The 13,841-nt window shown below is 35.4% G+C and overlaps 1 protein-coding gene across 3 annotated transcripts; it reads left to right on the top strand.

The window, feature by feature from the left end:
• The first annotated feature begins 4,027 nt into the window (after window positions 1-4,027).
• LOC108336052 (peptidyl-prolyl cis-trans isomerase CYP65) lies at window positions 4,028-13,333 on the top strand. 3 transcript variants are annotated; one of them, XM_052869511.1, is made up of 12 exons: window positions 4,028-4,391; window positions 4,485-4,547; window positions 4,633-4,736; window positions 9,159-9,250; window positions 9,336-9,425; window positions 9,519-9,594; window positions 9,715-10,088; window positions 10,962-11,218; window positions 11,301-11,589; window positions 12,156-12,266; window positions 12,358-12,560; window positions 12,966-13,333. In XM_052869511.1, the coding sequence occupies exons 1-12, from the start codon at window positions 4,264-4,266 to the stop codon at window positions 13,072-13,074; spliced, it is 1,896 nt and encodes a 631-aa protein (XP_052725471.1). In that variant the 5' UTR covers window positions 4,028-4,263; the 3' UTR covers window positions 13,075-13,333. The 3 variants fall into 3 exon arrangements, with proteins under 3 accessions (XP_052725471.1, XP_052725472.1, XP_017427841.1); XM_052869512.1 differs by having other exon boundaries at window positions 12,908-12,989; XM_017572352.2 differs by lacking the exon at window positions 12,966-13,333 and having other exon boundaries at window positions 4,030-4,391; window positions 12,358-12,752.
• Window positions 13,334-13,841: the final 508 nt, after the last annotated feature.

Raw genomic sequence — 13,841 nt, 5'->3', positions numbered from 1 at the left:
CCACACGGATGATCATCGCAATGACAAGACGGACGTACAAGGACAAAGGACAACACAAGGAAAACGAAAGGGTAAGCTTATGTAATTTAACTCATGCATCAACATACAATTTCAAGTAAATAATTCAACAAACATGCATATTTCAACGTTATTCATTCGTCACATATCAATATACTGTAAGGTAGATACTAATTAAACTCAACACGACTGACTGTCCGGACTGTATTAAATCTCCGTGTAGCTACGACGATCGCGCACCCGGGTGGTGTGGTAACTGGCATTCTCATCAGCTGCCACCCGAGGTTAGTCCATTCCGTCCAAATTACAGTTATGTGACGGTTCCGTCCAAATTACAGTTATGTGACGGGGACCTCCTGCCATTCCCACGCATGACATACCCCTTCTATGTGAAGACGAGTAGTCACGGAATATCAGGATCGAATCGCCTACTAAGTCTAGCCACGGTCACACTTTACAAATTCTCATGATCATCCCTGGAACTCTCATTCAACATTCATACTTTCATTTCATCTCATGTACTGTTCATAATTCACTTATAACCATACACTTTCATCGCTTTGAATCACATACCCTTTCACTGTAATGCCAACAATGATAATGCATACATACACTCTTAAAGCCACGTAGAATAATCAATTAAAATAGTATACTGGCATGAATAAAACATCAATCGAACACTTAATGAGTAAACCACAAACACTCTGACTTACACAGACCGAATGTTATAAGCTCTAAAAGAACACTAGTACATCACGAGTACAACAGAGATCATGATTTAGATGTTGAGGAAACATTTAGATATTTGTGAGGAAAGAACCTGACAAGGCATTGCCTTGCTCCTACGTATCTCCATTTACGGTGGAGAATCAAGGCTTACGTAGTTCTACATAGATTCTTTAATTAAAATTTGATATATTTGGAACCTTCAGAATATTTTATATCTTTTATATTATTTATTATCATTATTTTTATTTTAATAACAGGCTCATGAAATGGCCTAAAAGAATGTACACTTGGAAAAATGGGAAATTGGTGTTATAATACGAAATGGGCTAAGACCCAACCTTTATTTCAATCATTGTAGCGTATGAATTTTAGGGTGCAGATAACAAGAGGCAATCTGCCTCAACCAAGTTAATAGGGTTTAAAGTCCAATTACCCTTTCAGTTTCGGCAGAATCTTCTCAGCATAATCAAGGGGTCTTCCCTTCATCATCTCTGCGGCAGCCATCTTCCTCCGAGGAGACCAACCGTCGCGCGTCCCATGGCCGTCCAAGAGCATCGCCGGCGAAGATAGCAGTGGCAACGTCGAAGCCATCACCGGCCACAGTGCCAGGTTCGCTCCTCTCTTCTCCTTCTGCGCGCGAGAGGGAAACACTCAAGTTCCACCATGACGCATCCTCGTCGCCGCTAGCTAACCCAGCCGTTGCTGCCGGCGTCCGCGTCATGGGAACTCGCGCCGTTCGCGACGGCTTGAAGAAGAGGCGCGGAATAGAGATCGTTGATGGCGTCGGGTTCCAAGGCTGGTACACGATGGACGATAACAGCCGTGTGTATGGTGATTTGGATTCAGAGTTGATGGTGGTGGAGACCGGCGTTGAGGGTGGCTCGCGATGGTGATATTAAACAAAGGGAAGGGTATCCGCGGCCAAGGATAGGCGGGAGTCAGGGCTCACAGTGGTTTACGGCAGAGGTGTTGATGGCTGTCACGGTGGAAGAGACGGTGAGATTGGAAGAGCAGCGGTGAGTGCCGGAGAGAATGTGGTTCACGGTTAGCTTGGGTTGTTCGCATGGGTTCTGGTTAATCTGTTTGTATTGTGCTTGTGCAGGGGAAAGATGATGATGAGCTTAGATGCGGTCCGTGGACATCTTTCTTGCCTAGGGATATGAAACAGTGGAAGATTAAGTTCGGACAGCCTTCATGTTGAAAGAAATTGGGCTGGCAAGTCATAATGAGACTGTGATGAAGTAGATGGTTCGGTGTGAGGGTGACCGGCGACTACCGTGGTCAGTGAGGAGGACCAGTGACGACAGCAGTCATGGTGGCATATGGGAGCTTTATTGATTGGATTGAAGGAAGAATAGGAAGAAAGTAGAATTTGATTTTGATATATCTTTTCTGTATTAGACATTAGATATGCAGGGATTGTGGATCGATATCTATGATCAATTACTATGCAAATGATTTACGTATATAACATAAAGGAGAAGCATGCCTCATAAGACTGATATGTTAAGACGGGAAGAGTACCTCCGTAGCTTTAAAAGATTTGATCTTGTATCTCTTCTTCTTACTGTTGTGATGTGTTCAGAGCTTCCTCCTCCCTTTCTTCTTCGCGGCAGCTCCCCTTCTCCGTAGCCTCCTTCTCCCTCTCCTCTTGTTTATTCCTTTTCCCCTCTTCCCCCCTTTCCTTTCCAATTTCTTCTCTTTTTAAATTCTTTAGCACACGATCCCACCACTAAACATTGATCCCCCGTGAAGAGAAGATAATCATAAAAATGTAATGGTGGCATGTGAACTATAATAATGTTCACGGAGTGGCATATCACTATTCTCTTCCATGAACACGGGGACACCAACTTTCAAGTAAAATATAGACGACTGTTCTCATTTTTATTTATTTTATTATTATATATATATATATATATATATATATATTTTAACAAAATTAATTAAATAAAATAAAGATAAAAACAAGGTTCTTACATAACGTATCAAATGAATGTCAAGTCAAACAATAAATTATTCAAATTCAAAAGAGGAAGGATTATTTTATAATTATACAATACAAGTTTTGAATTGAATAAAGAATAAATATTTTATTATTTAAAAGTTATAGAAATTATACATAATACAATATTAATTTATTTTTCTTTTATTTAAATATTTCATCTTTTTAAATTATAAAATATTTGAATTTTGACAAATTATTATTATTTCTTCAAGCAGAATGTAAAAGTCAAAAAGATAATTTGAGATAATTTAACTTAATCAAAATTTTTCTTGAGTAAGTGTTTACTTCATTTTATTTATTTTTTGGCTTAATTATTCTTTTGTTCAAATTTTAGTTAAATTTTTTAAATTGGCTTTTTTGTTTTTCTTTTAATTAAGTTTAAATTATTTTAAAACTAATTCAGTTACATAATTTTCGTTAGTACTTTATGTTCTTAAACATATGTTATGTGTCAACTTTTTCTATTTATCTTTCATAAAATTTTAATTTTTTATGTTTATGTGTCAAATATTTAAAATTGACAATATCACGTGTTATGTATCAATTATAATTTATTCTTAAATTATAATTTTAAATATTTTAAAAAGTTTTTTAATGTAACATATTAAAGCATTATGTAAATATTATGAATAATAAATTTATATATTTGGAAAAAACATCTTATTTTATACTGTTAAAAAAGGATAGGCAAACGCTAATTTAAATTTGAATAAAATAACACACTTCTATTCTAAATTAAAAACAATTGCAGTAAAACGTGATTTAAATTTAAAGAAAATAATATAGTCATAACATTCATTTAAGTTTATAAGAACGTTTAAGGTTTTTAAAATCAATGTCGCGTTCGAAAGTTAAGTGAAAAAATTAGAATAACAATAGTATAAAATGCGAATTAATAAGAGGGAAAAGAAAATCACTCTATCTTTACAAAGAAAGTTACTGCAGAAACAAGAAATTCTAGCACGAGTTTTCTAAATAAACAACTTTGATAATGAATTTTATTTATAAAATAGCGGGATCCGTTTCATTTTCGAAATGTGAAAAAAAAAGAAAGTTTAATAGGTTCGGAGCTCCTTTTGTGGGTTCGTTTCAATTGAGTCTTTTAATTTTGAAAGTGATCAATTTGGTCCCTTAATTTAACAAAATTGAGTCAATAATACCCTTTCCGTTAAATATAATGGACGGTGTTAACTTTTTAAACATGTGACATGTTGATGCATCATTTTAATCCACAAATATAGAACTTCCGAACCTATTAAACCAAAAAAGAACTAACCAACCCAAGGGTAAACCCGGTCCAAGAACGATTTAACGGCGGTGTTTGGCAAATAGCGTAGTACTGCCAAGGCGGTTGTGAGAGGGGAGAAAAATCGAGCGGCGGGGTCAGTTTCTGAAAATCGCCAGAAAGTGAAGCAGAATCTTACAAATAGGCGCGTTCATTTGCAATTGCAATTGCGACTACAAACAGGGTAATTTATCAGTGATTGAGAAGAACCCTAGCAGCAACTATGGGGAAGAAGCAACACAGTAAAGACAGGATGTTCATCACCAAAACAGAGTGGGCAACGGAATGGGGAGGCGCTAAATCCAAAGACAGTCGCACTCCCTTCAAACGTCTTCCCTTCTATTGCTGCGCGTACCAATCCTCATAACCTCTCTCACTTTTACCTTCTTTTCGCTCCATTTTTTAATCATTCATTCTTTCATTTTTTTCTTCTCCTTGTCTTAGGCTTACGTTTACACCCTTTGAAGAACCTGTCTGCACTGCTGAGGGCAGTGTTTTCGATATCATGTGAGTATTTCTGCGATCCCTTAAGCTTCCCCTGTTGTTACCGATTGTTTAATTGATAGATTCATTTTGATAATTTTTTCTCCAGGAATATTACTCCCTATATTATAAAATACGGTAAACATCCAGTTACTGGAACTCCTCTCAAGCTGCCGGATCTCATTCCACTAACTTTCCACAAGAATTCAGAAGGTTATCACCCTTTTTTTTTCATAATTTTGTGTTAAGTTAGGTTTTTATTTTCTCGTGTTCCTTCTTTTAAGTTAACTGCTTCATTTATCTGGGTGTTTTATTGGTAGACTCGTTGAATTAATATTTTTTAGTGTATTAGCTTCACTTCTAATTCTTCGTACGACACTCTGTTGCCAGGTTGTTGTTGACACTGAATTATTGATAATTTTGCATTGAATTATCATTGTGGTTCCTTGTTCCCTTGACAACGGAGTTCTTCTTTCTAATAATTTTGTTGTGGCTGAAAAGTTATCTGTGTACTGTAATATTTGCCAAAAATGTTCAGTCAACAGTGACGTCCTTTGTTGTGGTGGCGTATGAAGGAATGATTTTGTTTGCATTGAAAAACTGTTGCATTTTTTAATGGTTCACCCTTGCAGTTTAGGAGATGAAACAGTAATTTTACTTCTTAATATGCAAGGTTACACAGGGATGAGCTATATATAGAGTTGTCTAGAAACTTATAATCAATCTGTTTACTGGTAAAATAGCGAACAAGAGAGAAGAAAATGTAAATAAAAAGAATCAAGTTCTATCCTAAACTTCTGGAATTGTTTATCTTAAAAATCTTTTATGGTTATCTTAGGGCTAGTGTTGCTACCTGGTAATAACCAAGCTTATTAGCTAGAGTTGGTTTTCCTCTCAAGAGGTTTAGGTATAGGTGATCCGGAGGTCTTTGTCACGGAATAGAAGAGCTCAAAGATCTTATTCTGATTTACATGGAGATTTTTCTCATTTTTTCCATTGTTCTTTTGTTCGTTGAATCAATATCTAGATACACCCTCACTCTCTAGAACAATTTCCATTGCTTTTATACAGTTGTAACATTGATCCGGAGACAAGGTACTGCTGTTCTACTAACAAGTATACATACAAGGACTACATCAGCTTTGTCAACTGGGGTCAAATTTTTTCTGGATTCAAAAATGATGTATTATTAGGAGGGAAGTAGATAACATATTTTAGTAGTTTTTGTCACATTGCCCAAATCTACTGAAAAGAAGAAGGAAGAAAATCAAAGTCCCTTTACTGTAATTAACCTTCATTATATCAAAGGATGATAAAAACCCGGCTTTGGATCCTTATGGTTCTCCAAGCTTTAACATATTGAATGGAGATATCTCTATCACTGTCTTGGTATTTGGCCATAGGATCTGATTCAATCCTTCAAAACCAAAATGTAAGACGAAAACTGCCCAAGCTTTGTAATCTTTATGTAAGTCACATCTCTCAAGTTGATGTAGGACTAAACCACCATCCTTGATGCCACAATTAAGACAACCCCCAAAAAATCCTCAATCAAGGCAAAGGGATAACCACAATTTAGGTAGCTTTCAAACACTTTCCCTTGTGCCCAGGGCTAGTGATCTAGCACGTGGAGATGGATGGAAATAGATCTAAGATAACATGTGGGACCATCTTAAAATTTGGGCTTAGGATTTTACTCAATCTCATAAGACTAAGTTGAAAGGTGAAGGATCTTCAAACTTTAACTTTATTTATCCACATCTCTAGTTGACGTTGGATTAAACCACCATCTTTGAGTCTCTAAGACTGCAAGTATGCTGTGCTAGGTGTGACCAAAATCAAGGTGCCTTCTTTGAGGTTCTAACACTTTGAAACACCATAGTGTCAAATGGAAATGCTATGGTGTGCACCTGTTATGTTATGTACAGAGACGGATATACAGCATGGGCCCTGGCCCCTTCTCTTTAAAAAAATATAAATTATATGTATATATTTATAACTTATATTATATATACTAAAGCAAATGTCAAAACTCGCTTGAGAAGCCAAATACAATTCCTTTGTTAAGAAGCCGTTGTGTCTCTCACAATTCCAAGGGATTTGCAAGTTGCAACCTTTCATCTTTCAAGTGATTTGTAAATTGCACAAATACCGAAAGCTTTTTAGTTAATATACTACAACCTACAAGTAAAAATTTCCATTCTTGTCTTATCAATATTTCCACCTTAACCTTCAATTCATGAATGATTGGCTTATTCTTTTTATTTTTATCAATGATATATAGGGTGAGGACAAAATCATTATTATGGGAAAATCATCTACAATTGATGCATATTTTAAAAGAAAAGCTATTGAAACTCCTCAAGCTAGTAAGTCCCCAACTTTTCCATCAACCACACAAATAGTAGGCATTGAACAACCTCAATCTAAAGTTCCCAGAGTAGAAGAAAATGAAATTGATATCTCTTCATTCGAGAAAGATCCTGGAAAACGTATTTCTATTTGACAATATCCTCTTGACCAACGTGACAAGGTTCGTAGAGCTTATATAATAGCTGAACCATATCAACCTACCAATATAATGTTTCCACCTTCTAATATTGGAAATCATCATCGACACTTTCAACCTTCTTGGTTGAAAAAGTTTCCTAGTTGGTTAGAATGTTCAACCCACATGGGTGCTGCATTTTGTTTACCTTGCTACGTGTTCAATAATAATCATGGTGATTAAAATGATGGAAGAAATTCTTTTGCTAAAGTGGGATTTAGGAATTGGAAAAAATCAATGATGGAAAGAATTGTGCATTTTTATGTCATGAAGGAGCTGGTCCTAATTCACTGCATAAAAGATGTTTAAAATTTTGTGATGATTTAATGGCTCAATCTCAACATATTGAGTAGGTATCCAATAGGCAAAGTGCTGAAATTATTGCAAACAATGTCTAATCAATAAGAATAACACAAAAGATTTATATTGATTCACCTTAAACACTTGGTCTATGTCCAACTCTCATTTAAGAAACTTTTAAAAGGGTTCCACTAATAAAAAATTGTTTAACGAAGCAAGTACATATACCACTCTGGGCTATCATGAGTACACAGGTCACTTTTGGCTATCCTGTCTTATTCTCCCCTTAAGACTAAAATCTCAAGTATTTTTAAGTGTCACTTCTGGCTAACAAAAACAATGAACATAAGAAACAACTCTCATAAAAAGGATATGCAATGAATGTTTTCTTGCAAAGGTGTAACTTAACTTCACTATGTGAAGTTTACAAGGTCTTCTTTGACTATCAGAGAATAAAAACAGAGAATATAGGCCTGTAGGTTTTTTCTAAGAAAGTAGAATTGTATTTGTGTTAGGATGTATTTTGTGCATTCATTTTTGTCATGTATTTATAGTTCCTCAGGAATATGACTGTTGTAGAGCAATCTTCATTTTGATATCATTGAGTAATTATGATATAGTTTTCCTTTAATCTTGATGTGCAAAATCACTGGAATTAACTAGACTATCCTCTCTTGCGTCTACATACGGAACAACACAAAATATCACAAATAATAAATAATTTTTTCATCTTAGCATCGTGTGATTAAGAGCTCATTTTGTTTTAGGTATTATTTCCATATATTGCTTATACGAAGTCATTTCAAATATTTATTCAAATATAATCAGCTTAATTATAGAACAAGTTTTGGATGCTACTTTTAAACTACTGATTAAATCAAGTAGTACGATTATCATTTTTGTCATGTATTTATAGTTCCTCAGGAATATGACTGTTGTAGAGCAATCTTCATTTTGATATCATTGAGTAATTATGATATAGTTTTCCTTTAATCTTGATGTGCAAAATCACTGGAATTAACTAGACTATCCTCTCTTGCGTCTACATACGGAACAACACAAAATATCACAAATAATAAATAATTTTTTCATCTTAGCATCGTGTGATTAAGAGCTCATTTTGTTTTAGGTATTATTTCCATATATTGCTTATACGAAGTCATTTCAAATATTTATTCAAATATAATCAGCTTAATTATAGAACAAGTTTTGGATGCTACTTTTAAACTACTGATTAAATCAAGTAGTACGATTATCATTGAGGTTAATTTTATAAGTGGAAATAAGATTAACTGTGTTCCAATGTTTCCTAGGACAAGGTTGATTTTAGGAGGGGTGGTGTTGTTAAGTATAGAGTATACGGGAATTAGTTATGGCAGTTTGAATTTGTAGTTGGTTATATTAAATGGGAGACCTAAATAAATAGGAGTGAAGGGAAGGAAATTCATGGAGATCGGTTATCCTTTGTAAATTGAGTGCTAGCTCTTTGCTTGGAGGAAGCTCTTGGAGGAGAGTAATCTCTCCTTTTGCGTGTTCTTTCCATTCAATCCGATAAAATCTTTATCTCATTCTGATTTCTATTCTCGGTTCCAAAACATGGTAGTTTATAGCTTATGAATCTGTAGCTTATTTTTTTTCTTCCATTCCCTCACTATTTAAATACACCACCCTTTTTACCTTCTCTGAATCATTTTTACGTTTGCCTAATTATTTTTATTTTCAATAAATTTTTTTATCTACTTTGCTTGCTATTTATTATTGACCAACCTTTGTTTGTCATGCTGCAGGAGAATATCATTGTCCAGTGCTAAACAAAGTTTTCACTGAATTTACGCATATTGTGGCAGTGAAGACTACGGGAAATGTGTTCTGCTATGAGGTTTTTATATCCAGCATCCTTGACTTCAATAATGCTAATTTCTTATGTAGATGCCATTTATATTTATGTAAGTTGTGGGAATTAGGCTGTCAAAGAGTTAAACATTAAGACAAAAAACTGGAAGGAGCTCCTCACTGATGAGCCATTCACAAGGAATGACCTTATAACCATTCAGGTAAGTTGGGTTTGAACAAGAACTTTTTTTTTTCTCTTGCTTCATCTTTTGTTGTCTTAATATCAAGTTGCGGTGTTTGTGTACTATGTGCAGAATCCTAATGCACTTGACGACAGGGTTCTTCTGGATTTTGATCATGTTAAGAATGATTTGAAAGTTGATGATGAGGGTATGCTAGCTCATTCATCTTATGTGAGCTATAAATCTCATTGGTCTTGAATCTTGAAGTTGCCTTTTTTTTTTTGTTATTAGTATTAGCTTTGACACGTTCTATTTTATCTACCTTCAGAACTACAGAAAATGAGTTCAGATCCAACCTATAACATAAACATGTCGGGTGATATCAAGCAAATGCTTCAGGAGCTTGGAACTGATAAAGGAAAGGAAACTGCAATGCATGGGGGTGGTGGTGGCAAGGCACAAAAAGAAAGGGCTGCTGCACTTGCTGCCATCATAGCTGCAAGGTCCCGTGTGGATGAAGATTCCAAATCAAATGCAAATAAAGATGCCAAAGCTCCTCAGGCATTCAGTATCGTAGATGCTGCATCAGCTGCAGTACATGGAAGAAGTGCAGCTGCTGCTAAAGCCTCATCAGGTGATAAAACTGCTGCCAGGATAGCTATGCATATGTCTGGTGACAGGGCGCCAGTGAATGCAAAGATGGTGAGTTTCTTAGATATACCCTCCTTTTCACCAATACATATTGAAAGCTAAAATTTGCATATTAAATTATCCTTTCAATGTACATTATGTAACTGTTAGAGATGTAGTATAAAAGAGTTCATTAAGGCCTTTTCTCTTGAATTAAAAGCTTATAGGTGGAAGATTCACTTGAGTGATTCTGTATTACATCTGTGACTGTGACTCATGGTTTTAAACTAGAAATGGCAAGGGATTGGACCTAACTAACCCCTGAGACCATTAATGTCTTTTCACTTAACAACTTAAGCTTATTTATTGGTGGAAGAATCATGAATGATTTTATATTATACCCGTCACACATGGTTTTAATACTAGAAATTACAAGGGGTTGGACCTAAGTCACTCCACAATTATTAGCTCAATGTGTGAAGATTGTCCAGGGCTAGTGACAAGCCAACGAGAGCATAACCTCTCTCCCCACCCAACCCACTCACACTACCAAGGATTGAACATTTTCAGGTAACTAAATGCCAATTGGATAGACTTATAGAGTTTGGTGTTTAGAAATTGAGAATAGATTGGCCCTGGCATATAACACCAAGAGCTAACTCAGAGGGGGTGGGGATTGCAAGTCTTATAAATATACTACTTTTGCTATATTTGTTGCTAGCCGATGTGTGATCTCAACATATTGTAAATGTAACATTAAACCAAAACCATTCTTAGGCGATTGGGTGATGTATGAGGGTGAATAAATGTTTCGCGTACCTTTTCCTAAACTCTTAAATTCTTAGGTAAATACACATGAATGTTTTTATATGACATCTCTTATAAGATAGGATAGCACTCACTTTGCTATGTATTATGAACTTCTAATGTAGTTACCTGTTTCAGGTAAAAAGCCGTTTCACAACTGGTGCTGCTTCCCGGTCTTTTACTTCAACATCATTTGATCCAGTTACAAAAAATGAATTTGAATATGTGAAAGTTGAGAAGAATCCAAAAAAGAAGGGTTATGTACAGCTGCATACGACACATGGTGATTTGAACATTGAGCTACATTGTGATATAACACCTAGGACGTGTGAAAACTTCATCACTCTTTGTGAGCGGGGATTTTATAATGGAGTTGCTTTTCATAGAAGCATTAGGTTAGGTGTAATAACATTGCATATTTCTTCCCGTAGTAAAGTAAGCCTTAGATTTATGGTCTCATAATCCATTTTTGTGCAGGAATTTTATGATACAGGGTGGGGATCCTACTGGTACTGGTCGAGGAGGCGAATCTATATGGGGAAAGCCTTTTAAAGATGAACTTAACTCCAAACTAGTTCACTCTGGAAGAGGTGTGGTAAGCATGGCGAATAGTGGCCCACACACCAATGGTTCCCAATTCTTCATCTTGTACAAGTCTGCAAATCATCTAAACTTCAAACATACAGTTTTTGGAGTAGTTGTAGGTGGCTTGACCACACTTGCTGCCATGGAAAAGGTTCCAGTTGATGATAATGACCGACCTCTGGTTAGTCGTACTTTCTTTTTATTGTTGATGCAATACATTGTTCCCCCTTTTTTAAGGTTTTATTCTTCTCAAATGCTTTAAGTTTCAACCTGTGTAATTGCAAACATATGATCATAAAATACGGATCTGCTTTAAAAAAGTAGATTCTTATGCCGTTGTACATATTTTGTTATCTTCTGCATAAATATATTCTTTTCCCAAACATCTTTTTAGTTTGGACTTCGGGTTTTGTGCATTAGTTTTTCGTTGTGGGTACTGTTTCTACTGCTACTACAACTCCATATCATTCTATCGTGTGGGATTACAATGTTTGCGCACTTTCATTTATTACTTTCAGTTATAGACTAACTCGACCACAGTATGATACATTTTGTGTTTCCTTGTGCCTTGAGTGCTTGTTTGTTAATGGTGGCAAGTTTTTACTGGTTTGAAAAGTTGATATAATATATTAACAATACTTGGTTTAATATTTGATGTTTTCTAAATGAACTATACACTATTATCCAGCGTGCCATTCTTGCTACTTCAAACAATGCGTTATGTTCCATACATTTTTCATATTGCAGGAGGAAATCAAGATAACAAGTGTCACGATTTTTGTCAATCCTTACACGGAACCAGATGAAGGAGAAGAGCATGATAATGCCACAGAGAAGAATGTAGAGGATGAGGATAATGTAAATATTAATGATCCATAATAGTTGAGACATCTCTCGCCGTTTTTTTTCATACTTGTGAATGGTTTTTGTTAACTGTCGTATGTTTCAGGGTAAGGTAGGCTCATGGTTTAGCAATCCTGGTGCTGGAACATCTGAATCTGGAAGTACGGGGGTCGGTGGTGGTGTCGGCAAGTACTTGAAAGCTAGGAATGCTCAAGCTACATCTGCTAATCTTGATACCAGTACAGCTGTTGTAGGAAAGAAAAGAAAAGTGGGAGTTGCCAGCAGTGACTTTAAAGATTTTTCTGCATGGTAACAATCCCAATTTCGTACAATTTGTAAAAATGTGTAAACTCCTCGTGTAACTTATTATATTTGCATTGGGGAAATTGACGGGATAGCGAGAGATAAAATTTTGCACGCCATTCAGGATTTGTACAATATATGTAGCGTTTTAATTGGATGCAAGCGGAGTAGAATCATTGCCTGGGTTGTCTCTGGTTCCGTCGCTGCATTGTCAGAATTTCGTAATTTGGTCATGGATTTGATACATTGGTTCTCCCAAGAGTATTAGGTATTAGGGGCTTAATATACATTGCATAGCTCTATTATACATCTCCATTCCAAGAAAGAGTTACGCTATGTACATCTTTTAACAGCTCTGTACCATGCTTTCTGGGAGCGTTATCAATCCGATCGACTTTTGCTTGCTTGCAGGGAACTTAATTTATTCCTGCTCAGTAATCAGTTGTCTGGCGTGAATGGTAAGTTCAGGCAGGCTAGGGTGGCATTCCCAAGGGCACTTCAAGTTAGTGAGCCTAGCTAGGTTTTCATTGACTTTAGTGACGGACTCCTGGTCACATTTTGGCATCTTATACAGCTACTGTACAATTCATAGTACAGATATCACACTACATTTATCTAAAGTAAAAAATGAGGAATCTATGTATCATTCAACCAAGGAGAACAAATGGAAGGAATCCATTTGATCGCTTAGCAGCAGGTTTCATGCCAGTATCATACGATCCTGTAGCTTTGCAACAATTGTCTTACTATGGATACGGCCTACCCTCTATTGCTCTCAATCCATGCACATGTCTGGCAGTCAATAGTTTAAATGCCTGACTTGAAAGTGCCCTATCCACATAATAATTTGTTCTATTCACGTAATGCTTGAAAATCTAATCTCTTTGAATTTATTAACTTAAAATAAACACAGTTACGTAAGACACAATGGAGCAGCTCAATTTCTCAGACGTTGTTTGTTATACTTATTTGCCTAGACCTTTACGTAATATTTTTATTTGTTATAAATCAATATCAGCATTTTTTTTAAAATTGTAATCAAAATTTTGACTAGTCTATCTCTCTTAACTTACGTCTATCTGTTTTGTTAAGTAACAAAATAACGTAAGCTAATAATTTATGACACCAACTTAAAATTTGATGGAATAATCATATAATTTTATTAACTAGTCTAGTGTCAATCAATGATATGAACATATAAAAAATATAATTATGTGTGTGTGAATATATATATATATATATATATATATATATATATATATATATATATATATATTACAAGAAATT

The sequence above is a fragment of the Vigna angularis genome, chromosome 10 (assembly GCF_016808095.1).
Source record: "Vigna angularis cultivar LongXiaoDou No.4 chromosome 10, ASM1680809v1, whole genome shotgun sequence".
Lineage (NCBI taxonomy): Eukaryota > Viridiplantae > Streptophyta > Magnoliopsida > Fabales > Fabaceae > Vigna > Vigna angularis.
The sequence above is the reverse complement of the archived record's forward strand: the minus strand, read 5'-3'. Positions and strand labels throughout refer to the sequence as shown.